A 26,505-nucleotide genomic window follows, 5' to 3' on the forward strand; every position below is an offset into this window, starting at 1 on the left:
AGTCCCAGCTACTCAGGAGGCTGAGGCACGAGAATCACTTGAGTCTGGGAGGCAGAGGTTGCAGTGAGCCGAGATCACGCCACTGCACTCCAGCTTGGGCTACAGTGAGATTCTGTCTCAAAATTAAAAAAAAAAAAATTGTTCAGCCATAAAAAGAAATAAAGTACTGATTCATGCTACAACATGCGTGAACCTTTTAAGAGAGGGGGAAATGAAGAATAACTGCTAAGGGTATCTTTCTGAGCTGATGAAAATGTTCGAAAATGGGCCAGGTGCGGTGGCTCATGCCTGTAATCCCAGCACTTTGGGAGGCCGAGGCGGGTGGATCACTTGAGGTCAGGAGTTCAAGACCAGCCTGGTCAACATGGTGAAACCTTGTCTCTACTAAAAATACAAAAAATTAGCTGGGTGTGGTGACACACCCCTCCCTCCTCGCCTACTGGGGAGGCTGAAGCAGGAGAATCGCTTGAACCCGGGAGGCCGAGGTTGCAGTGAGCCGAGACTGCACCATTGCATTCCAGCCTGGGCAACAAGAGCGAAACTCCATCTCAAAAAAAAAATAATAATTTTTTTTTTTACAGAGGTTTGATTACCTCTGTAAAGACTGTATTTCCAAATAAGGTAATGTTGTGAGGTAGTGGTGGTTAGGACTTCAACATATCTTTTGGTGGGGGACACGGGTCAAATGATAACACTGACTTTAATAGTAAATGGGCGCAGTGGCTCATTCCTGTAATTCCAGCACTTTGGGAGGCTGAGGTAGGCAGATCACCTGAACCTGAGGTCAGGAGTTCTAGACCAGTCTGGCCAACATGGTGAAACCCTATCTCTACTAAAAATACAAAAATTAGCCAGGCGTGGTGGTGCACGCTTGTAGTCCCAACTACTCAGGAGGCTGAGGCAGGAGAACTGCTTGAATCTGGGAGATGGAGGTTGCAGTGAGCAGAAATCGTGCCACTGCACTCCAGTCTGGGCAACAGAGCAAGACTCCATCTCAAAAAAAAAAAAAAAGTAAATGATATGGCAGTTCCAGAAGAAGGGCAAATAGTCTCACCGTGAACGAAGGTGTCACCACACACAATTTTTCTAACAGAAAAGTTATGCAAGGGTTGAGGCTTTCCATCATCCAGGAGGCAACAGAAGCATTCCAAATTCCACAGAAAACCTGCCCTGCAGTGGTCACTACTGTACTGACACGTGGGGAGCGATCTAGAGCACCAGTAACTTCAGTTAACATTCATTTAAATTATTACCTTTGTATTTTGTATGCATTTGTTTGAGATTTTCATAATAAAATGTTGAGGTAAAAATTTCCTCAGAATGTTGATAAAATCTGCTGTATTAGTCTGTTCTCATACTGCTATAAAGATACTACCCGAGATTGGGTAATTTACAAAGGAAGGAGGTTTAATTGACTCACAGTTCTGCATGGCTGGGGAGGCCTCAGGAAACTTACAATCATGGCGGAAGGGGAAGCCGGCACGTCTTACACGGAGGCAGGCAAGAGAGAACGCATGTGTGAACGCAGAAAAAACTACCATTTCTAAAACCATCAGATCTTGTGAGAATTCACTCACTATCACGAGAACAGCATGGGGGAAATCGCCCCCATAATCCAATCACTTCCCTCCCTCGACATGTGGGGATTACAATTTGAGATGAGATTTGGTTGAGGACACAGCCAAACCGTATCATCTGCTAACAAAATCTTTATTCTTAAAGAACACCTAAGTAAAAACACCAATTAGCATCTTCAAACAAACATTTTTCACAAGCCAAAAGTAGAGAGAAGATAAATTTTCAAACACAGAAACAAGAGTACATGTCTTCCCTGATTAGACTTATTTAAATTAATGTAGCCAAGGCCTTACAAATCCTTTGATGTATTAAACACTGAACCCTGGGGAAAAAAAGTCCTGCTTTCTGTTGAAATAGTGAACTCAAATATTATACCAATATCAATGCATGAAATTCTTAATGCATTATTTCTTTCCTTTCATGCTTCCTTCCATTTCTCTACCCATTTATTCTGCAATCTCTGCCCACCTCTGGGTAGAGAGGGACAAGTGAGTCACAAGTTACAAGGATGCCACGGCTCATGCAGACTTGGGCACAGGTTGGGTAGAAGAGCACCCAAGCCAGGTATGAACTGAGAAAGGGACTCAGGGACGACCTTGTATTTACGTTATCTTACATAAGCCTTCCACATCCTTATAGGGAAACAATTACACTTAATTTGTTTTTGTTGTTGTTATTGTTTTTTTTTTTTTTTTTTTTTTTTGGACAGGGTCTTCTTATTCTGTCGCCTAATCTGGAGTGCAGTGGTGTGATCTTGGCTGACTACAACCTCCACCTCCTGGATTCAAACAATTCTCCTGGCTCAGCCTCCTGAGTAGCTGGGACTAAAGGTGTGCACTACCACACCAGGCTAATTTTTGTATTTTTAGTAGAGATGGGGTTTCACCATGTTGGCCAGGCTGGTCTTGAACTCCTGACCTCAAGTGATCTGCCCGCCTCCCAAGATGCTGGGATTACAGGTGTGAGCCACCACACCCAGCCACACTTATGGAAACTGAAGCTCAAATGGGTTAAGCAAACTGGCTAAGATGATTTCATACAGCTTGTAAGAGCCAGGATTTTAAAACCAGGCCCGTTGCCCCCAAAGCCCTGGCACCATGCTGTTCCTCACTTCACCATGCACAGCTGTCAGCACACTAGGGGAGGGCTTTACCACAGCCTGCATTTAGAAGACCTGACCGCTTCTCATCACCTCCACTATCAACATTCTAGTCCAAGCCACTCTCATCACTCCTACAGGTCTACCTGGGCCAGCCCATGCCCACCTACAATTTCTTTTCAATCCAACAGCCCGGGAGATCCTTGCAAGGCTTCTACTGGCTCAGGAACTGGCCTCCCCACCACCTCTCAGACCCCATGTCCCAGGACTCAACTCCCTGCTCACACTGCCCCAGCCACACAGCCTCCTTGCTGTGCCTCAAGCACAACAGGCACACTGCTTTATCAAGGAGTCCATGCATGCTGTTTTCCTGCCCTGGAATGTTCCTCCCTTAGATGGCTGCACAGCTTACTTCCCAGGTCTTTTCTCAATGTTTCCCCTGACAAGAGCTTTCTTTGAGTGTCCTGTTTAAAACTTCTTCCCTCTACCTCCACCTTGGGCCTCCCCAGCCCTCTTGTCTATTTCTCAGCATTGCACTTATCCACATTTAACATACTATATATTTTATGTATAGGTCTGGCTTGTCTGCCTTGCCCTACCAGAATACATATTCCACAAGGGTAGGGATTTTTGTTTTGTTCCCTGAGATGCCTAGCACATAGTAGGTGCTCAATACACATTTACTGAATAAATGTACTGAATTGGGCTGAAAGCCCAATCATTTTAAGTACAATCCACATCTGTATTGCTCATGAATGGACTCTGGCCTGATGTACCACATAGCCCACTCCTGACTTGGTGGAAGGTTGGGCAATGAAGAGACAATTATCCAACCCAAACAGCTAAAAGGAGCCCGTTCTTAAATTCAGTGCCATGAAAGGTGCCTGAGTGACTCCTTTTCCATACCACATGTTGTGGAGACATAGGTACCACTAACCTCAATGCTACTCAACCTCAAGGTGTGGTCCTGGGTGAAGGGGACTCCTTGGGCCAGGACATTAGGGGAGGCAAAGAGCAGCCTACCTTTTTGTCTTCTCTGCCCAAAGTGCTCATCAATAAAAAACCCGCCTGGAGGCTTGAGGGCATCTCTGTTTTCCCTGGTGAAGCTCCACCTATCCACAAAAGGGCTCTTTTCTTACACTGACCTTCTCATACTCCCCATCTATGAAACCTCACCAGAGCTACCAATGACAGGCACACGGGTTCAATTCTCCAAGAGGTCTCAGGCAGCAAAGGGTGAACTCTGAACCTGCCTACAGAATGACTGGCAGGAGTGAGCTATCCTAAGCATCACAGTGTCTGCTGGATGGTGAGGAAACAAGCGCAACAAGGCTGCACGAGGTCAAACAGCAAAAACAGTGCAACAGCGAGATGGACCCTTTCCAAAAGGGAGCCTGTGCTGCAGAAGGTACAATGTCTGCCACCTCTAAACTCATCCTCATGCTAAGTCCCTTGTGGGTTAGACTGGTGGTGGAGAAATGGGGATGACAAATAATGGGAAAGCCATAAGCGCGTGACTTTTGTAAAATTCTAGGGCACTTAAAGGGTGCCGTTCTGCTCTGAAATTCTACGAAGGGACTAAAATCACTGCAAGATTGCTTCCAAAAAGCAAATAAAACCTCACTGAGAGATGGTACTATAATTTCTTGAGTTTGCGTCATTCTGTTTTCTGTAGTTAGAAAAAAGGTGATGGATTTGGGTTACAAAGGCAGTGTTCCACTATAAAAACCTGCTGGTTGCCATGACAATTAACATTCCTGTTCCTCCCTCTTCTGCAGCATCCTTCTTCCATCTGAGTCAAATCAAAGAACCTAGCTATGACGCCCATGATTTAGTATTTCCTCGGCACAAGGATATAAATATATACACACATATACAAAATACTTATCAAAGGCTAATCACAGGTGAATCAAAGCCTTGAAAATTGATACCATCTGTCCTCTCCCAACAATGTCCTACAAACAACAGGAGACATCCCTGCAGGAAGGTCCAAGCAGGAAGGGAGGGTGGGCCAGGAAGGCTTAACAGCCAACACCCAGTCCTCCAGTCTAGAGTCTCTCAGGGTGGACTCTGGGGGAGTTCTTCCTTGGGGGGACCCATGAGAAGCCAGGACCCCATGGAGAACTGTCCCTGCCACTCTGCATCATCATTATCTGTCTGTGGGTCTGTCCTCCCCAGCCTGAGCTCCTTGAGGGCAGTGCCCACATCTGACTGATCTCGGGGCCTCGCACAGTGCTGGGCACACCGTGAAGCACCAAGGGTGATGGAGGGCACTCTGGGGTAAAGCAGCCTCCCCTTACATTTTCTACTGAGACCTCAAGATCGGGCCTACCCTACTTCTAATTGGCCCTGTCGGAGAAGAAAGCCAGGGGAAAATTCTAGATCAAAGCTCTGAGGTATGAGCTTGGGACACCTACAGCACAGTGCTGCCATGAGCTCCCATCCCTGGGGTCAAAAGTCTTGACCATCAACCCTTCCCCAGACCTGGAGCAAAATTAAGAATAACTTAGAAAATAATAGCATAAATGTGATTTATCTTCTTCTCAGGACAAAGGCTGATCATTCGAATTTCGAATAAGGTTCAAATGGAGACCCTGCTATTTGACTATCATTATCACTCTGTTTAAATTTATTTTAAATAAAAGTTATATATGCCCATTTAACATTTAATTGCAAAACATGCTTGTTTTACAAAAGATATGAAGATACAGGCCAGGCGTGGTGGCTCATGCCTGTAATCCCAACACTTTGGGAGGCTATGGCAGGCAAATCACTTGAGGTCAGGAGTCCGAGACCAGCCTGGTCAACATGGCAAAACCCCGTCTGTACAAAAAATACAAAAATTAGCTGGGCATGGTGGCAGGCTCCTGTAGTCCCAGCTACTTGGGAGGCTGAGACATGAACCCAGGAGATGGAGGTTGCAGTGAGCCAAGATCGTGTCACTGCACTCCAGCCTGGGTGATAGAGAGCAAGACTCTGTCTCAAAAAAAAAAAAAAAAAGAAGATATGAAGATACAGAAAAGGCAGAGGAGGAAAATAAAACCCCCATCATCCCATGACCTGACCTGGAGGTAGCTCGGGCCTACATTTAGGTTTTTATGAGGCCATCCTTGCAGATGTCTGGGTGGTTCTGTCTACTGGTTTAGGGGCACAGGCTCTGGAACGCAGAGCTACCTGGGTTCAGGTTCTAGCCTTTTCACTTAGTGGGATGATCCTGGACAAGTCGCTTAACCCCTGTTTGAGCCTCAGTTCTTCTTTCCTAACAGGAGGATAGTTGTGTCTCTTTCTTGGCACTGCATGAGAGCTGTTTTAACCCAGGTGGAGCCTTGTCATAGTGCTGGCAATGGCACTCCTACCCATTTATGCTAGCTTCATTAATATTCTACTTGTATGTGGCACTTTTTAAACAAAAATGGTACTTTCTGTGTATATCTTGTAAATGTTTTGTGTTTTTGTTTTGTTTTGTTTTGTTTTGTTTTTGAGGCAGAGTCTCGCTCTGTCGCCCAGGCTGGAGTGCAGTGGCACCAAACTGGCCCACTGCAATCTCCACCTCCCGGGTTCAAGCGATTCTCGTGCCTTGGCTTCCCAAGTTGCTGGGATTACAGGCACCCGCCACCATACCCGGCTAATTTTTGTATTTTTAGTAGAGACAGGGTTTCACCATACTGGCCAGGCTGGTCTCAAACTCCTGACCTCAAGTGATCTGCCCACCTCCCAGAGTGCTGGGATCCCTCCCAAAGTGCTGGGATTACATGCGTGAGCCACGGTGCCCAGCATAAATGTTTTCAATCAACATAAAAGCATAAACACTTGACATGTCAATAAATATATTTTTATAACATTGATGGTTTTACTTCCGTAAAAAGAGCTCACTTTATACCAGTTCTTCCTCATCTTTTTAAAAGGTTTTCTGCCACAACTGAGAATCATTCCAAAGAAAGCTATGGAACCTCTCCCTAGAAATATGCACGTATGCACACACACACATCAAATCCACAAAGCCTAGGGGATATGGGCTGATTTGTGTACTCTTAAAAATTCATACTGAAATCCTAACCCCTACTACCTCACAATGTAACTGTATTTCAAGATAGGGACTTCAAAGAGGTAATTAGGCTCAAATGAGATCATTAGGGTGGGCCCTAATGCCATTTGACTGATGACCTTATAAGAAGAGAAAATCTGGACACAGACACCTAGAGGGAAAATGATGTGAAGACAGGAGAAAGACGGCCACCTACAAGCCCAGGAGGGAGGCCTGGAACAGCTCTTTCCCTCCTGGTTCTCAGAAGAAACTAGCTCTGCCAACACCTTGATCTCAGACTTCCAGCCTCCAGAATTGCATGAAAATAAATGTATTGTTTAAGCTACCCAGTCTGGGATACTTTGTCAAAGCAGCCCTAGCAAATTATCACATTAGGTTAAGACAACACTGGCCCTAATCTCATGTAATATATATAGCAGTGTTTAATGTATAACCTTTTCTATTCTGAAGTAACAAAACAACATTTAAAAAGTAACAGGATTACAAACTAACCTACTTTCTAACTGTGGAAACTGACGCTCCAAACTTTTCATAATGCTGCAGTAGTAACATGAAAAAACAGGTAAGTTCAGAAAAACAGATGAGGTGTGGGATTTCAGCCTTCTTCATCTCTGTTCATAGATGCATTACTCTTAAAAGTATATTGACACTACTCACGAATAAAAAGGAATGAACTCCTGTTATATGCAACAACATGCAATTGCAAAAGCGTTATGCTAAATGAAAGAAGCCACACTCAAAAAGGCTGCGTATCACGATTCCATTTATACTGCATTATGAAAAAGCAAAACTGTAAGGACAGAAATGAGATCAGTAACTGTCAGGTGCTAAGCAGAGAGAAGGCTGACTATAAAGAGGCGAAAGAGAACTTTCCGGGGTGATAGAAATATTCTACATCTTAATTGAATGTGGGTTATAAGATTGTATGTGTTCTTCATAATTCATAGGACTGTGCACTTAAAGCAGGAAATTTTACTGTATGTAAATTTAGCTCAATAAATATTGACACATTTGCTTTATTAGGCATTAACAAGAATAGAGATGTAAAATTATTGACTAGGTACAAAAACTGCCTAATAGCAAATTCAGAATAACTTTATATTTGCTTTCAGGTAAAATTAAAATACACAAACTATATACAAATACCATTCAACACCTACATAGACAATCTATCAGCATCATAAAAATTTTCTATTACAGATATTAAAATGTGGCCTTAAAAAATCACTACTGTAAGTACAGCAGTGATTACAGTACTTGAGAAAGCTCTTTAAGAATGGATGTCAAAGTTGAAGAAATTCTTTTTCCTTTGCCCTAGCAATGTCACTTCCTGGTATCTCCCCTTAAGAAACTCTCCCACGAGTACAGAGACTGTCCCAGAATCAACCTACCTGTTCGCCATTAGAAGAATGGCTGTAAATACACTCTGGTTTTATTCATACAGCAAAATAACATACAGCAGTAAAATATGAAAATGAAGTAGGATAAATTATAAAAATACCACATTAGAAAACTGTAATTACAAGGCTGGGCATGGTGTTCCAACACTTTGGGAAGCCGAGGCAGGCAGATCACTTGAGGTCAGGAGTTGAAGACCAGCCTGGCCAACAGGGTGAAACGCCATCTCTACTAAAAATGCAAAATTCGCTGGGCATGGTGGTGCACACCTGTAGTCCCCGTTACTTGGGAGGCTGAGGCAGGAGAATCACTTGAACCTGAAAGGTGGAAGATGCAGTGGGCCGAGATTGCACCATTGCACTGCAGCCTGGGTGACAGAGTGAGACTGTCTCAAAAAAGAAAAGAAAGAAAAGAAAAGAAAAGAAAAATTGTATTTACAAGAGATGCCATGTATGCAGAATTGTAACCCAAGAATACATATATTTAATTAAATACATGTAATACAATAAATTGTTTATGGATTCATCCAGTGCGTGAAAACACGCAAAGGAATGATACACAGCTTCAGGTTATGGAGGCCTCTGAGGAAGCAGGAAGAGAGAAAGGCATCTAGATAGCTGTTTATGGGACCATTTATTTCTTAAAATCAAGTGACAGAAATTTGATGCAAACATGGCAAAATGTCAACATTCATTAAATCTAGGAGGCAGATATATGGGTATCATAGTTTTAAAATTGTTTTCCATGTTTGAAGCACTGAATAATTCAATTTGTCTGCTTACTATTTAATCACAGAGCCACTTGGTTAATGATTACGGTTTTCTCCAGGCACCAAACATTTGCCCCTCTTTGTGAAACAGTTGCTGTTTCTGATGGGCCATTTCATTACCTTATAATTTTGGAATCTGATGTCACTGCATTTACTTCTACATTAACTTCAACCTTAAATTAACAACCACAGCAATCATAAACTTAGGAAAATTAAAATCCACTGAGAAGTTAATAAGCTTGCTGCCCTAGAAAAATATCCAGGCTCATTTTAGGCTGTTGTGTAAATAAACTAAGAAGCAATTATTTTAAAGAATTATTCACTAACAGTTCGCTGAATGAGTTACTAACAAGTAACTGTGATTTCTGAAATATCCAAAGTATCAGGAAACATTAACATAATCTTTGTATTCAGATTTGGTATTCTTTGTTTTTCAATAGTACATATATATTATTCTTTTTTTTTTTTTTTTTTTGAGACAGAGTCTCGCTCTGTTGCCCAGGCTGGAGTACAATGGTGTGACCTCAGCTCACTGCAACCTCCGCCTCCCGGGTTCAAACGATTCTCCCTAACTCAGCATCTCAAGTAGCTGAGATTACAGGTGCCCACCATCACCAGCTAATGTTTTGTATTTTTAGTAGAGATGAGGTTTCACCGTGTTGGCCAGGCTGGTCTCGAACTCCTGACCTCAGGCAATCCGCCCGGCTGGGCCTCCCAATATGCTGGGATTACAGGCATGAACCACCGTGCCTGGCCCAGTATATGTATTATTCTTATTTATCTATCTGTTACCATTCTAATTACCCCAAACATGCAACAAATTATTTAAAAAATGAGGGTTGGGAAGGATCAACATTTAATTTAAAGAAAGCCACAAGAATGCAAGACTATTTCATCCATTTCCTGTTTGGCCAAAAAAACAAAAGTTAAAAAAAAAAAAAAGTCTGTTGGAATGGTAAGCTCACTTTGCAAAACTGTCCTTAAACAGCAACAAGTCTCAAGACCTCTCATTTTAAGTCTTTCTTTAAAAATAAGAGCTTCATTTGAGCCCTGAGTACTTCAAAAACTTTCTTGGTATTAGATCATTTTAAACAGCCAGAGTGTGAGTCAAACTTCTCAATAGTTGAATTTAATGTGCTCCCACCTACCCAAACAATAAAAGCATTTCTAGGTGGTAGAAACAGATGCTGATTTTGCATAAGTAAGTGTCCCTACTGCTCCCCAGGTAGGGCATAAATGAGCCACCTGAATGAAAGAGACTCACTTTAATTTTGGTGCCCACATGCCTAACAGACACCAATTCTGTTAATGCCTCTAAATTGCCCAGCACATGAGGTAAGCTTTGGCTGGCTTTATGCAACAAATAGTACTTGATAATTTGCTTAAGTCAGGAGGCTTCTACAAGCATGGTGCCTTTCCCAAATGAAAGCACATGTAAATAGCATATTCATTCCACTCTTAATATGCTCTTGAATCAGGTTATAAAATGTTAAGTGTTAGTTTCTGGGCACAGCCCAGTTTTAACCTCCTTCTGTGTCAGATGCAGAGATACAAGGCAGGTGGACCGTTCAATAATTAACACAAGTGCATCTAGTGATATTTAGGAAGGCACAGGAGTAACATGCAAGTAAGAATTAAGCCAAATAAGGAAACAGATCGTTACCTACAAATCAGAAATCTTGTTATATTCGCTATCCTAACATAAGTGACAAACCAACTTAAATTTCCCAGTACAAATCCCAGCACAAGGATATTAAATATGTTTATTAAATAGGAGGAATGTGCAGGCTTGAAAGCGGTCTGGGGCTAACAAAGCAGAAGCAGTAGTCCTGTGACCTGCAGAACACAAAGTTAGGCTGGGTTCCTGCTCTTCCATCTCCCGAGCTGCGAGCTGCGATGGTGTGTCACAAATTACCTAAGGTGGCAACAGTGGTTTGGGAAGCAACAGTACACATTCTTTGTACTATAACAGTTTTTGCAAACTGTAGAAGGGCAGGATTTTATAACATTAAGTCGAACTTGATGAGAGGTAACACTTAGTTCAAAAGAGAATTAAAAGCAAAATTTTAAAACACACACGCACAAAACTTTGCTATCTTTTCCTCTCAGCCTTTTGGTCTTTCCTTACTGTAAATAATACTGGAGTTATGCCTGTTTTTGTGTGTGGGGGGGGTTTTTTTTTTTTTTGAGACGGAGTCTGGCTCTGTTGCCCAGGCTGGAGTGCAGTGGCACGATCTTGGCTCACTGCAACCTCCGCCTCCCAGGTTCGAGCAATTCTGTCTCAGCCTTCCGAGTAGCTGGGATTACAGGTGCCCGCCACCATGCCCAGCTAATTTTTTTGTATTTTTAGTAGAGACAGGGTTTCACCATGTTGGTCAGGCTGGTCTGGAACTCCTGACCTCAAGCGATCCACCTGCCTCGGCCTCCCAAAGTGCTGCGATTACAGGCATAAGCCACTGAGCCTGGCCTCAAAATGTTCATTTCAAATCCGTGGGGGGAGAGGTTGGGAAGGGAAGAGGAAGAGGACTATCAATCCAGAATAAGTGTGGCAGAATTACAACCTTCTGTGTTCGACAGATTTAAAACTCATGGAAAAAGTAGACATTTATAAAAACAAAACTTGATACATATGAACAGTGGTATATTTTTAAAGACAGGTAACAATGCAAAAAATTGCCCTGGGATAACTGTATAGACATCTGAAAAGGAATTGAATAATTCTAACTCATTCAAAGATTCAAATATACAAAAATAAAAATCATAAAATATATTAGGAGAACACGGGCATGTGGGCTTTTAAAAAATCTTAAAGTACCAAGGCCATTCTAAGAATGATACAAACCTATAAACCAGAAAATGTGTAGATTTCTTCATGGCAAAACACGGTTAGTATTTATTCAGCGCTTGCTATCCACTAGCTCTATGCTCAGCACACACAAAACATATAATTCAGGGCAACAGGCAGAATTCTAAGATGATTCCCACGATGGTACCCTCCCACAAGCAAGGCTTTTGAACATGATGGAATTTCACTCCTATGGCTACATTATGTTATATGGAAAAATAAAGGAATTTTGCAGACATAATTAAGGCCCCTAATCAGTTGATTTTAATTAATCAAAAGGGAGAGTGCCTAGGTGGGCCTAAACTAATCAGGTGAACTCCTTAAAAGAGGATCTAGAAGTAAAAGACAAAATGCAACAAAGATGCTATCCATTGGCCTTGAAGAAACAAACTGTCGTGCTATGGAACATGCTCTGTGGCAGAAAACAGTGAACAGCCTCTGGCAGCTGAGGGCCTCAGGTCTAGAGTTGCAAGAAACCTAATCTTGTAAATATCCAGTGAGCTTGGGAAAGGATCCCAAGCTTAAGAAGAGATTGCAGTCCTGGTTGACACCTTGATTTCAGGCTGATGACACACTTGGCAGATGATGCAGTTAAGCTGCACCTGGACTCCAGGCCTATGGAAACTCTGAGATAATTAAATGGGTGTTGTTTTTTGAAGTTGCTCAGTTTATGGTACTTTGTTACACAACAGTTAAAAAAAAATAGAGTCAGGAGTGACAAGCTGGGAAAAATGTACTTGCAAAGCAATTAATTTAATTAGTAGAAAACCAATACAAATCTATGTAAAAGACCAACAGCCAATAGATAAATGGCAAGAACATACATATAAACAGCTCATAAACACAGACAAATGTCTTTTTAGTCTATGAAAATATGATCTACTGTACTATAGTTACATAAAATGCAATCATTGGGAGAAGCTGGGTGAGGGGTACATGGGACATCTCTGTACTATTTTGTGCAAATTTCTGTAGATCTGTAATTATTTCAAAATAAAAATTTTAAAAATATGACCAACCTCATCCATACCAGGAAAGATATACATTGAAATGGGCTAGGAGTTTTCACCTATCAGATTGGCAAGGATCAAAACAGTTGAAAACACGCTGTGTCCGAAGCGATGTGGGTAAAGGCATGTTCACACACTAATGATAGTTACACAAAGTTTACCAGTGTTGTTCAGTGCTGCATCCTTAGCTCCCAGTGTTCAACACAGAGTAGGTGCAGTGTTCAGCGTGGTAATATCATAATTTAAAATGCACATGCCCTTTGGCTGAGCAATTAGATGCTTGTGAATTTAGCCTGCTAACATATTCCTCACATGTGCAAAAATAAGTAATGACCAAAGACTGGAAGCAATATACCTGTCCTTTAATAAGAAAATGGTTAAATAAATGATGGTATAGCCATACATGGGGATCCTGTGCAGCAATTAAAACACGGCAAATTATTCTGAATTGATATGGATCAAGAGTAGAATAAGCTTTCCAGCTTCTCAAGTCCCACAGTACAATTTCACAACATACACACATTCACTCATTCAGTCAATGTTTACAAAGCTCCAACTATGTCCAATGCTCCATGCCTAGAAAAAAGAACACAACTATCTCCATGAGAGAGGTTGGGGCAGGTACCCACAGGCACAGAGGGAGGCATGGGAGTCCACAAAGAAAGGAGACCGGAGTTCAAGAACCAAGAGTGGGTGAAAAGCAAAGGTCAGATGAGAGACTCTGGGTGTCTAAGAAGCTGGGCTTCTGTCCTATTGAAGAATTTGAAGCAAAACATTGACAAGACACTACGCAAAATATACACTCAATGTAAAAATAAAAGAGTGATCTAGCTGGAGAAGGTCATAATCTGGGGACCATCTCTGATGTCACTAGAGGTGTCTTAAGGTATCTCAACTTGAGCACTTAAGCTGAGTCACGTGGGACATGCTCTTTCCCCCATGCCTGAATATGTGCTCATATTAAAAACATGAGGACAGCATGAGGTCCTCTTGCACCATGCCATCTTATGGGGTGGATTCAAAGGAGACATTTGCCACCTCTTCCTCCTCTGGAGAAATATCTATAAGCACCCCTCTCAAGCATCTTCACATGCATCCCTCGACCATATCCTTTCACCCATTCTGCATTCAACATGTAGGATGGAATGGAAGCAGCACACTCTTCCTTGCATTTCTTCCATCTTCCTTCCTGTTTCCCATGCTTTCTAGTGGGGCTTTCAGGCACTTTGCCTGATGCCAATACATAGAGTCTGAACAGCTCTTACTGAATGGGCTTCATATTGTCAGATAAATTAAATCTATGCCAACCAGTGATTCAGCTGCAAATAGAGGCCACCTGTTCCAATTAGTGAGATTAAAATAGTACCCTGCTGACTATCTGAAGCCAAGTTCAGGCTTTCTGGATGATCACAACATCTTGACAAACACAGAGAAAAGGGACTTTTGGCCCCAACACAGAATTGAACACACTGGAGTAAATATATTTAGGTGCTGAAGCACAGCTTTCACTAAAGGCATTCTTTATTTTTGGACAAGTGCTTATACTGAAATTTCTGTGGAAGGCTGCAGCTCAAGACACCATTTAATTTCCTTCCATTACAACAAGCCTACATACACATCTTAATTAGGTTCAACTTTACTTTAGAAAAACATGTAACTCAAATTTCTTCTCCACCCACTATCTGTCCTTGCCTGAAATTCCCAAAGAATTCATATTTTCTGGATGTTCCACTCTTCGGCCTATCGTCATCCATTACCTCAGTTTCTCCCAGGTCATGGTCGTCAGAAGACTAAAGAGGAAATAATACAGACAGAAGCAAGCTCAGCTCATTTCCAAGCTCCTTTAAGTATTTCCACCTAGATGAGACTGCCTTCGACTTATCAGATTGGGCTTCTGTTCATCCCAGTAACAATCATTGATATTGAATTAAATCAATTGATGAGGCGGAGTATGGTGGCTCACTCCTATAATCCCAGTACTTTGGGAGGGTGAGGCAGGTGGATCACTTGAGGCCAGGAGTTTGAGACCATCTCGGCCAAAATGGCGAAACCCCATCTCTACCAAAAATACAAAAAAATTAGCTGGGTGGTGGTGGGCACCTGTAGTTCCAGCTACTGGGGAGGCTGAGGCAGAATTGCTTGAACCTGGGAGGCGGAGGCTGCAGTGAGCCAAGACTGCACCACTACACTCCAGCCTGGGCAACAGAACGAGACTCTATCTCATAAATAAATAAGTAAATAAATAAATTGATGAGTACCTAATTTGGTATACAAGGATTTAAGATAGATTACAGGAAACACATATATGTAAACACACACACACACACACACACACACACACACATTGAAACCAGGCCAGAAAAAAATATAAATTAGAAAAGGAAGCCAAAATCAAGAGGTAAGAAAAAAAAAAAGGAGAAAAGAAAAAGAAGCAGGCTATAAAAATCTCACTCGGTTCAGCTGAAATTTGGATCTGGGTTCCTGTTGGCCAAAATAAAAAAGGAAAACACTCACTAACTCAAATTTTCACAACCCATGAGTGGGAAAAATGTTTCTAAGCATCTTCTAGACCATGGGCCTAAAGATAAATATTTCATGAAGGAACGAAAGGAGATGATACATTAAGACCAGGGTTTTCCTAGATGATTCTGAATTATTTTAGGTGACATAAGACAAAAGCATTAAATAACATAGAATCACAGTGAGCGAGTTATTTCCTTTTCAATCCTCAATCCAATTCAGTTGATTCAGTCCAGGAAAAGTCTTTGGTGCTAAAAACTTTCTAACATTGCTCCAACACTTGCTAACTAGTTTTATTGAGACAGGGTCTTGCCATCACCCAGGTTGGAGTGCACTGACGCAATCAAGGCTCACTGCAGCCTCACCCCTCCCACCTCACCCCTCCCAGGGCTCAGGTGATCCTCCCACCTCAGCCTCCTGAGTAGCTGAGAGCATATGTATGCATCACCAAGTCCAGCTAATTTTTGTATCTTTTGTAGAGATGGGGTTTGGCCATGTTGCTCAGGCTGGTCTCAAACTCCTGGGCTTAAGCAATCCACCCACCTTGGCTTCCCACAGTGCTGGGAATACAGGCGTGAGCCACCACACCCAGTGCTAATCTACTTCTTAATCTGCTGCTGGGAAGCCTCAAACTCAGAAGATATATAGCTAGAATAATGACACTGATACTTTGAAAATAAATGTAAGTTTTAAGGAGATAACTGATTTAGAAATATCAAGCAAATAAGAGTGCAGGTGGTATGAGGCTGTGTGTCGTAGATGTGGGAATGACTGAACTTTGGGAAACTGCGGTAGACCACGAATGCCTCAAACTCAGAACAACAAATGTTGTAATGGGTTTCCCAACACCGCTTCTAATGGCTGCTCACAAGGCCGCTAAGTGAAAGAGCTGACGTTCAAGTTTCACTCCAGAGTCCATTTCCTGATGCTTCAATCTGTTGCTCAAATCCAGAGGTAAGCTTAAGAGAGGGATGTTGGGGGCAACGAGGAAAAGATAGATATAAGAAGTAAACCACTGGGGCCAGGTGCAGTGGCTCATGCCTGTAATCCCAGCACTTTGGGAGGCCAAGGCAGGCAGATCACCTGAGGTCAGGAGTTCGAGACCAGCCTGGTCAACATGGTGAAACCCTGTCTCTACTAAAACTACAAAAATTAGCTGGGCATGATGGTATGTGCCTGTAATCCCAGCTACTCAGGAGGCTGAGGCAGGAGAATTGCTTGAACCTGGGAGGCAGAGGTTGCAGTCAGCCAAGATGGCACCACTGCACTCCAGCCTGGGCAACAGACCCAGACCCTGTCTCAAAAAAAAAAGAAAAGAAAAGAAGTAAACCACTGGGTGCCTGGGTAGGGTGGGGGATTGAGGGAGCAGCTCAGGCATCTGGTTTGCTGACTGGCTGTATGGGAAAAGTATAATATTAACCAGGAATAGAAGGGCGGTTCAAAGAATGAATCTGATATACAGACTTTGAGGTGCCTGTGGAACAAGAGGTAGGTGGAAATGTCTCATAGGATACAGTAAAAGCCACATTTTACTCCCCGGCTGGGCTCTCAAATCGGCGTGTAAGGCAGAAGTCACACGAGCTTTTTCTAGGGGGACACTTCACTGGGCATTGCACCAGACATGCTGTCTCTCCATGGGCCATCGGACTCAAGTCCTGTCTTTCCCCTAGTGTTGGAGCAGATAATTGTTTCTTTGGTCAAGGACTAGGTGAAGTTTTAGGCTTGGGTTTAGGGGTTGTGTTATATTGTATGCAAATTTTATATATTGAAAACACACGGTGCTAGAAGAGACTCTTAAGGCGAGACTCACAGAACGGAGAGCTTTGGAGACCAGGGCAGACTTGGGTTGAATTCTAAGTCAAACGCACAGATGATGAGCTCCATGGCTTATGCATCTGGCATAATTTTTTCCCCAAATCCCACCCCAACAAGTGGAAGGTCAGGACATGGATGAACTCTTCATTTTGCAAAACTTTATACTGAAAAAATGAAGACACTAAGAGGAACCACAAAAAATATATATATTTTTATATATATTAGCAACAATACAGTGCAAAGTAGTTTGATACATGAATTGTCACCCCTCTTTTCCCCAGTGCCCCCCAAAAACCTGTAAATAAATTCAGAAGAATGGCCTAACATCGTGTCATTCAAATTCACTTTTTTAACCTAGAAAAGTCACAAAAACTTAAATTTGTTCATACCTACTGAAAATAATTTTAAATTCTCATTCTACCCCTATAACTTAGCAATTAATTTGATATTTAAAAATTATGTAAAGCAATCCTTTTTAAAGACAGAAGATGGTATAATGGTTAGTCCCAATCAGTCTGTATTAATTACATTTTACTGGTTACAGTCTGGCTGGTGTCATTTTCTGCTTCTGCAAATGGAATGGTCTGGAGTTAATAATGTCTAAATTCCCTTCCAGTTCTACCATGGTAAAACCTTGAGTCTAACTTTCCAACCCTCTGCCTTCGTACCTTTAATTCAGTCAAGCCAGGGTTCCACAGGGAGTTCTGGTGTGGACACCGGGCTATGTTTTCTAGTTGCTTTAAACTGCCCTTTGTAATGTTTTTAGTTGGCACAGTCTCCTCGAATGCCTTTAAGACCTGAGGAAGATAGAGGTTTACAATCAGCCATTTAAAATGTGGCTTCCTCACGGACCGGCACTAAATGGGATGCATTTCAGGAAGCAATCCTTGAAAAGATCTGGTCTCTGGAGAGAACTCAAAGTGTTGGAAATCACACCCACGGTCTCTGCTCAATTGCAGCTCCTGCAATGGCCAGACAGCTACACCACTGTTACATACTGTTATTATTCTTCCTCTCCCATCTGAACATTAACCGAGCATTTAGCAGGTGCTGGCACTCAACAGTGCTTTACATGTACTACACCGTTTAATTCTCACAACAGTCCTCCAAGGGAAGTATTGTGACAACCCTTGTAAAAACCTAACTTTGGTACCATGCGGCAGGGTACACTATAGAAAGTCAACTGGGCCGGGCGCAGTGCCTCATGCCTGTAATCCCAGCACTTTGGGAGGCCGAGGCAGGCGGATCACGAGGTCAGGAGATTGAGACCATCCTGGCCAACATAGTGAAACCCCGTGTCTACTAAAATACAAAAAAATCAGCTGGGAGTGGTGGCGTGCACCTGTAGTCCCAGCTACTCGGGAGGCTGAGACAGGGGAATCACTTGAACCTGAGCAGCGGAGGTTGCAGTGAGCCGAGATTGCACCACTGCACTCCAGCCTGGTGAAAGAGCAAGACTCTGTCTAAAAAAAAAAGAAAGTCAACCGAGGCAGATAACTCCAAGACTGGCACTCTTAACCACTCCAGTGCACTCCCCCAAAGTGTGATGTTCTGCAGGGGACACAAGAAGGCATGGTTTAATATTACAAGAGCCTTCACAGAAAGATCACCAGGTAGGTGACTGATGACATGGCTCAAAAGAAGGTGTGAACCCACAGGCCAGTCATGAGGATCTACTGAGGAGACACGTTTGCAGGCATGTCTTGAACTCAATGTTCACAAGGAAGCACCACCTTCACCTTGCTATTCAACAGTCCATCCTCAGGAGACCAAACATCAGGCGAAAACACAGTTCTTTAATGATCTTAAATCATGAGCTTATTTGACAGCCTTTAAGACTTCAAACTACTAGCAAAATTCTCATATCCTAGGCATTAAAGTTCATGAACTATCATTCTGTATCATTCATTCACATGTTTACTGGGAATATATGACTACATGCAAAAGACTGGCAATGTGCATGTCATAAGAATTAGAGCACACAATTAGGGTAAGTGCCCAGCAGATGCTGCACACATCCTTCCCCAGGCACCCAACTAGTTTAGAAAGACTAGGCTGCTCTCCAGTGTTCGCCATGGAGGCAGACAGGGAAGTGGTAAAGAATCAAGCTCTGGAGTTGAGACATACACAGGTTCAAACCCTAGCTCTACCATAGTTTCCTAATAGCCACAAGATCTTAGAGAAACTATTAATCTGTCTGGGCCTCAGCCTCCCCATCTGTAAAATGGAAAAGTGGGATATTGTGGAAGATCAAGGAGATCATGTATCTGAAGTGTTTCATGTTGCCTGGTGTACAGTAAGCACTCAGTACACATTAACTATTATTGTGACTGCATTCTTCCTTTCACCTATGTTCTTTTTACCTCCTTACAGAGGAATAATCCACAAATATACTATGGTTTCTTTCAGGCAGCACCCCTCCCAAGTCAACGGAAGCAGTTGGCCTATGCACAAATCATATATCCTGATGTTCTCTTTCGAAGGAATGAAAAGTCCTCATTCTGATTCACAGTACAGTGATTCATGGTTCTCTTCCTTTTCTCTTGTCACCCTCCTCCCCTCCACTGAAAACATGAAAACACAATTAAGAAACCACAGGGCTGAAAGCTGCAGACTCTTCTAAGTCAAGCTGCGGGCATTTTCCAAGTAGGACTAGGTTGATTTCTGACCTTAACAGCAGCCCTGGAAATTCAGGCAGAGGGTCTGAAGCAAAACACACCCTGAGATCCAACTTGGTAGCAGCTGTCTTGGTGCTCTCTACAGCGGATGTGACAGGCGGGTGAGCTGGTGGTGGCTGGCAATTCCTTCTCCTCTAAAGGGAAAGCCTGCAACAAAGTACAGCTCGAAAAACACACACCGCATCACTTTGCTCATCCTAAATGTAAGAAAAACCTGGCTTGAGACACTCACCATTATTCATTCTCTTTAAGAAGCTCTTTAGAATAAAACAAATCACTGGTGAAAACGATATCTGTGTACTACTCAACTTACCACTTCATTGGGTCAGTGTCCTCCAGGACAGAGGTCAGTTTCCACTCCCCCTATTTCCTGCCCAGGGAGTAAGCATGTGATCATCAACTTACTACATCACTGCCCAACCAGTTCCACTGTGAGAAGGGCTACAGCATCCTCTTCTTCACTGCCTTTGGTCATTACTCATCATGTAATTGTAGATGGATTTCCAAACCACAGAACACTTGAAGATATACTACAGGTGGCACTCACGCTTGACACAAGTTTTACTTCAGATGTTAGAGATTTCTGCATGTGTTATCATCATGTTCTCCTGTACAAGACAGGGGTATTGTCTGGAACCACAAGAATAAATGAGATACACCCACCAGATATTAAGTTTCCACAGAGACCAGACTGTTTCATTTACCATTGTATTCCTGATGCCTAGATCAGCAGCCAGCACACAGAAGGTGCTCAGTAAGTATTTTTTGAATAAACGAAGCATCTTGCTCTCAAAGTGCCAATGTCTATAGTTTATAAATACATGTAAGCATTAAACATATAAACAGTCAATGTCATGAGAAATATGACGCAAGGAGGCACAAAATGCTAGCAATGCTAGAAAAGTTTATACTTTTCACAAAATTAGCAGCCTTTCCATTTCTAAGCTCACAAATCCCTCTTTCATATAGTACAGGTCCCCTATTCAAAACGCTTGGAACTAGAAGTGTTTCAGATTTCAGATTTTGGAATTTGTTTTGTTTAGTTTTGTTTTGGAGATGGAGTCTCCCTCTGTTGCCCAGGCTGGAGTGCAATGGCACAATCCTGGCTCACTGCAACCTCTGCCTCCCAGGTTCAAGCGATTCTCCTGCCTCAGCCTCCCTAGTAGCTGGGATTACAGGCACCCGCCACCATGCCCAGCTAATTTTTTTGTATTTTTAGTAGAGACCGGATTTTACCATGTTGGCCAAGCTGGTCTCAAACTCCTGAACTCAAGTGATCTACCCACCTGGCCTCCCAAAGTGTTAGAATTACAGGCATGAGCCACCATGCCCGGCCTAGGAATCTTTGTGTTATACTTACTGGTTGAGCATTCCAAATAGAAATATCTGAAATCAGAAATGCTCCTGTAAGCATTTCCTTTGAGTGTCATGTTGACACTCAAAAAGTTTTGGATTTTGGCTTTTGGATTGAGATGCTCGGCCTATAGTAAAAGTGGTTACCATCTATTGATTTCTTATTGTGCACCTGGCATGGAGTTAAACATTTTATAGACATTACTGAATTTATTCCTCAAAACACCCCTATTATGTAAAAGTAGGAACTAAGGCTTAGAGTGATTACAGGATCCAAGATTGCACTGGTAGCAAACAGCACTGGTACAAGATCTGTATTCTGGGGACTATCCTAATGCAAATGGTTCTGTCGGGAAAATAATATGGTCCTTGCACGCAGGATGGAACAGAAGTTGGTGAAGGTCATAAGTGACTAAGGTAGGGGATGATTGGGAGATATGGAAGAAACCAATTCCAGAGAAATGTCAGAGAAAGGTGCGGTGGTATTGCTAATAGGTTAGAGAGATGGGGGAGGGCAGGCACTCAAGATGACTAGCAGTTCTGATTAGTAGTGGCACCAACAAAACAGAAAAAAATTATTAACCTGACATATAGACAAATTCAGCTTTTTCACCCAATGAGAGAACATAAATTAAAAAAAAATTTTTTTTAATAGCTAATATTTGAAAGCACACACCTTTTTTTTTTTTTTTGAGACGAAGTCTCACTCTTGTGCCCCAGGCTGGAGTGCAATGGCACGATCTCAGCGGTCTGCAATCTCCGCCTCCCGGGTTCAAGCGATTCTCCTGCCTCAGCCTCCCGAGTAGCTGGGATTACAGGCACCTGCCACCACGCCTGGTTAATTTTTGTATTTTTAGTAGAGACAGGGTTTCAACATGTTGGCCAGGTTGGTCTTGAACTCCTGACCTCAGGTGATCCACCTGCCTCGGCCTCCCAAAGTCCTGGGATTATAGGCGTGAGCCACCGTGCCTGGCTTTTTTAAAAAAAAAAAAAAAAAAAAAAAAAACTTTCTTATTTAAGACACACAATCACTCCCAGAAGAGTGGAGTATTACCTCTTTTACAGATGGGAAACTGGAGGCTCAGAAAGGCTATTTAGGACCTTGCCCCAGTGGTCACCCAGTTAAGAAGCTCGAAGAGCCAGAATACAACCCACGTAGGTCCAGAGCCCCAGCTGTCCACCACTATACCCAAGTGGCTGGAGAGGGCATTTTAGAACATTTAAAATGAAAACCAACTAAAAGAAAACCTAATTCACACATCATTAATAAAAGCCAGTTACTGTATAGAAAGCAGACGGCCTGTATTCTTAAAAAGATGATAGGCTTTAACTATCTAGGGCATGAAAAAAAAGTAGGAGTCTAATTATGGATGCTCTTTCTTTTAAAGTAGAGAGATATGTGCATCAAGTTAACAAGCACCATTTCTGAGTTTTACAAAGATGAAGTTTTAAAATGTGAATGATCCTGACTTGTCAGCTTAGCAACAATCACAGAATTCATTACTTACATTTTCACTAAGGGGGGAGGGGTTATCTAGGTCAGTCCACCTAGATGTAAAAATAGATTTCTGCAATGTTGAAAGAGTACACTGCCTCATTATTATTCCAGTCTCAAAGGCTGAAATAAGCCCAGCAAGACAAACCATGTAGTTTCCCTGTTATCTCAACAGGTATTGATTTTGAATTTAAAAAATGACCATTCAGTAACTAAGAACTTCATCTCATGGAGTCTTTGCCCACTTCTAGGCAGAAACTCCATATCCCTGAAAGATTAATCAACTCTTCCCATGACCCCCCAGTTCTCATTAGCATTTTTAGGGGAGCTAATTCACCAAATGAGTTCATAAAAGGGTTCTTTTAAAATCCTATACTAGTTTCCTCCCAAGGAGATGGTGACATCAAGAAATTAGCACTTGATGTCTTCCTCTCGCATCACATACGTTCTGGGTGTTAGGAAAACGTATCTTTACAGCTGCATCCAAGTGAGTTCCACAATACAGGAGCTACGATCATTTAAATGGATGAATACTTTCTGCACAGTAAAATTGTTGCTTTCCCTTCATTACAACAGACTTATTGTAGCCTCAGGACAGACGTGAAATTACATCAACCCTGCTTGAGAAAAGTTATTATTATGAGTTTACAAAAATTTCACTAGTTCTACCTATTCCTCGCTGTCTCAACAATAAAAAACCTAAAAGCAGATAGTTGAGAAGTTTAAACTGGGACCTCAAGAAGTCCAGCATCACTGTAGTAGAATTTGTGATTACGGTCTGCTAAAGTTCTAGCCCTTCTCTGCTTTCCTCTCTTCACTAGATCTGACTGGCCCAATGTGCTAATTTACGATAATCCGCACATATAATGTCTAACTCAGTTTTAATACACAGCTTATTTAAAAATCGGGTATCTCCATGCTAACAATACAAGGCAGCAGGTACAATAACACTGTCAGTAGAACTGTTTTATTTATTTATTTATTTATTTATTTATTTATTTATTTAAAGACAGATTCTCGCTCTGTGCCCAGGCTGACGGGATCTCGGTTCACTGCAACCTCCGCCTCCCGGGTTCAAGCAATTCTCTGCCTCGCCCTCCCGAGTAGCTGGGATTACAGGCGCCCACCACCACGCCCGGCTAATTTTTGTATTTTTAGTAGAGACAGGGTTTCACCATCTTGGCCAGGCTGGTCTTGAACTCCTGACCTGGTGATCCACCTATCTCGGCCTCCCAAAGTGGTGGGATTACAGGCATGAGCCACCGCCCCTGGCCCGTCAGCAGAATTTTAAAGAAAATCAAGAAATCTCCTTCACATAAGGTTTTGACCTTTTAATAGAAAAGACTGGCGTAGACAGGCAACAGTGGCAGATGCGGCAGAAACACTCTGCAGTTACCTTACACAATTGCTTTACCACATTCCACCTAAGCAGTTGAGGCACAAACTTTATCACCACCATTTTACAGGTTATGAAGAGTGAGTTTTGTAAAGTTGCATGAGTTTTGCCAAACCACTTAAATGAGTTGACAATGAGCCATCCATCCCGCTAAGATTACTAATCTTGTTTACACAACGAAGATCACAGTTGTGACAAGAAAAAACAAGCTTTCACATTTCAAGTCTGCAATATTAACTTTACAGAATCCTCTCAATTACAAATGCATTCGAAGATGATCTCCTTTTCTTCATAGTTCTGTTAACTAGTACTACAGCTATCCAAGAAGAAATGTCTACCTGTGGGTAAGCACATTTCTTCAATGTTTATTCCAAATGGAGTTTCTGGTTATTTTCACAGCAAACTGTTACGAAACTTTTAAAGAAAGTGCAAAAATAAGAGAATTGTAAGGTTGAGATGAGTGCATGAGGTATTATTCCACCAAATATATTCAATCTGTAAAAACTCAAATCATTCTTCCAAAATGATTAACAGATGCTAAAGGAAAAAGGGAAAGCGGGCAAATAAACCAGAAACTCATTGCTTCACTTCTGGGGCAATCGATTACTACTTCAAATTATGAGTGAAGACCAAAATCCTGCACAAAGGGCCGCGACACAACCCCGTCACTATTGCTACTATGTCCATCCAGTTGGTCTCTCGATCTCGGAGGTGGCAGGCCAGAATCTGAGCCCGGCTCTCCCTCCGTGAACTTTACACAGAGGCTGACACCCAAATCCCCAGTTCTCGGACAAGCGAGTAAGTAGTTGGCGGAGCAAAGAACAACTCCAGGTGCCTCCTGCCAGAACAGATGCCAGCGTGGAGGTGCTTTGTTAAATGGCACTTCAATCAGCCGTGGGGAGAACGGGTTACAGAGCCTCACATCCAGCCTCGACGATTCAACAGCCCGGGAGGGCAAAGGTATTCACCGGGGAGGGCGAAGGCTTCCTCTCCCAGGACAGACCCGCGCTTGGGCTGCGGCCTCCGTCTTTATTTTGAAGCCCTACAGGGCTCGTCTCTGCAGCAGGCTCAGAATGAGCTATTTTCGCCCACAGCCAAAATCAGCAACAGCAAATTACACTGCAAACAATGGCGAGGGCGCCTGCTCGGCTCGGCTCGAAACTCCGGAGAGGCAGCGCAAAGATTCTGACTTTTCACTTGGGCAGAGCCCGTCCGCCGCCTCCCCGCGCTCCGGCTGCGCACCGCGCTTGGGTTCCGGCCACACGCCCCGAGGACAGGGAGACAGGGCGGCCGCCGGGACGTTCGGCGGGGAGGGCACCGTCACACCCAGGGCGAGACCCCGGAGACCTGGAGACGCGGGGCCGCGGGTGGCGGGATTCCCTCGCGGAGCGGCGGGCGCTCCCTGGCGGGGAGGACAGCAGAGCGCGGGCCGTCGGGGAACCGGGCGTCCCGCATAGCGCGCGGGGACCTGGGCGCCGTGAGGGGCAGGCGGACCTGGGATCCCAGAACCGCAGCCTGGGCTCCGACGCCCCCGACGCCCACCCTTTTAGCTCGGAGGATCGGGGAGGCACGGACCTCCGGCGGCAACGGAGGGCGGCGGCGAAACGCCGGGGGCGCGTGGGTTAGCACTGAGCCGCCGCCCCAGCCCGCCTCGCCCCCGGGCCCGCGCGCACCCGCCGCCCCCCAGCTCGCGGCGCTCACCCGGCTCTTGCAGCGGTGGTGCCGGCCGGGGTCCGAATAGGTCCGGTCCACGGTGAGCGCCGTGTCGCTGCCCGGCATCTCCGCGCTCCGGCCGCGAACTTTCCCGTCTTCTGGGGCTGCCGCGCCGCGAGCCACCGGCCGTGCTCGGGCTCACCCCGGGAGCCGCGGGCGAGGGGGCGGCGCGGCTGCTGCAGCTGTTGCCTCTGGTGCCAACACCCGCGCTGCCGCCCTGCGCCGCCGCCGCCGCGGGGTGGGAGAGGCGGGGCAGGAGGCGAGAGTCTCCTCCCCCTTCCCTTCTCCCCGCCTCTCCCGCGCCCCGCAGCCGCCGGGACCCCCCACCCACCCCTGACCCGGGAGGCAATGTCTTCGCCTCCCTCCCTGGCTGAAACTTGATTCCACCCCCTCCCACACAGCCCTCTTTCTCCCCAAAAGATGAGCGACATCCACACTACACTATCTGTTGACTTATTTTGTATATAAAAGGTGGCTGTTACTGCAAGAAGTTGACACTTGCCTTAAATGCCTCTTTTTATGTTATTCTCCATTCAACAGGCACTTACTGGGCAGCTGCCATGTACCAGACGCTGGACTAGAGACCAGAGATTTAAAGTAAAAAAATGAAATAAAATAAAAGACTCCCCCAGACCATGATTGCCCTGAGCATAGAGCATACTTCCACTTAAACTAAGATCCTACTGTGTTGTGTATTTTAATTTTGCATATCTGGCTCACCTTTATGTTTCTTTTTTTTTTTTTGAGACTGAGTCTCGCTCTGTCACCCAGGCTGGAGTGCAGTGGCGCAA

General features: G+C 43.7%; 1 protein-coding gene across 3 annotated transcripts in view; it reads right to left on the reverse strand.

The window, feature by feature from the left end:
- The window catches only part of TMCC3 (transmembrane and coiled-coil domain family 3), a 307,508-nt gene that overhangs the window by 55,992 nt on the left and 225,011 nt on the right, over window positions 1-26,505 (reverse strand). The window contains exon 1 of one of the 3 annotated variants that reach the window (XM_001141714.6): window positions 25,703-25,987. The exons of the other annotated variants lie outside the window; for them this stretch is intronic. Coding sequence (XP_001141714.1) covers window positions 25,703-25,780 — 78 coding nt within the window. The 5' untranslated portion in view covers window positions 25,781-25,987. Of the gene's footprint in view, window positions 1-25,702; window positions 25,988-26,505 lie in introns of those variants that run through there. 3 annotated transcript variants of the gene reach the window in all.

Source organism: Pan troglodytes, chromosome 10 (assembly GCF_028858775.2).
Source record: "Pan troglodytes isolate AG18354 chromosome 10, NHGRI_mPanTro3-v2.0_pri, whole genome shotgun sequence".
NCBI lineage: Eukaryota > Metazoa > Chordata > Mammalia > Primates > Hominidae > Pan > Pan troglodytes.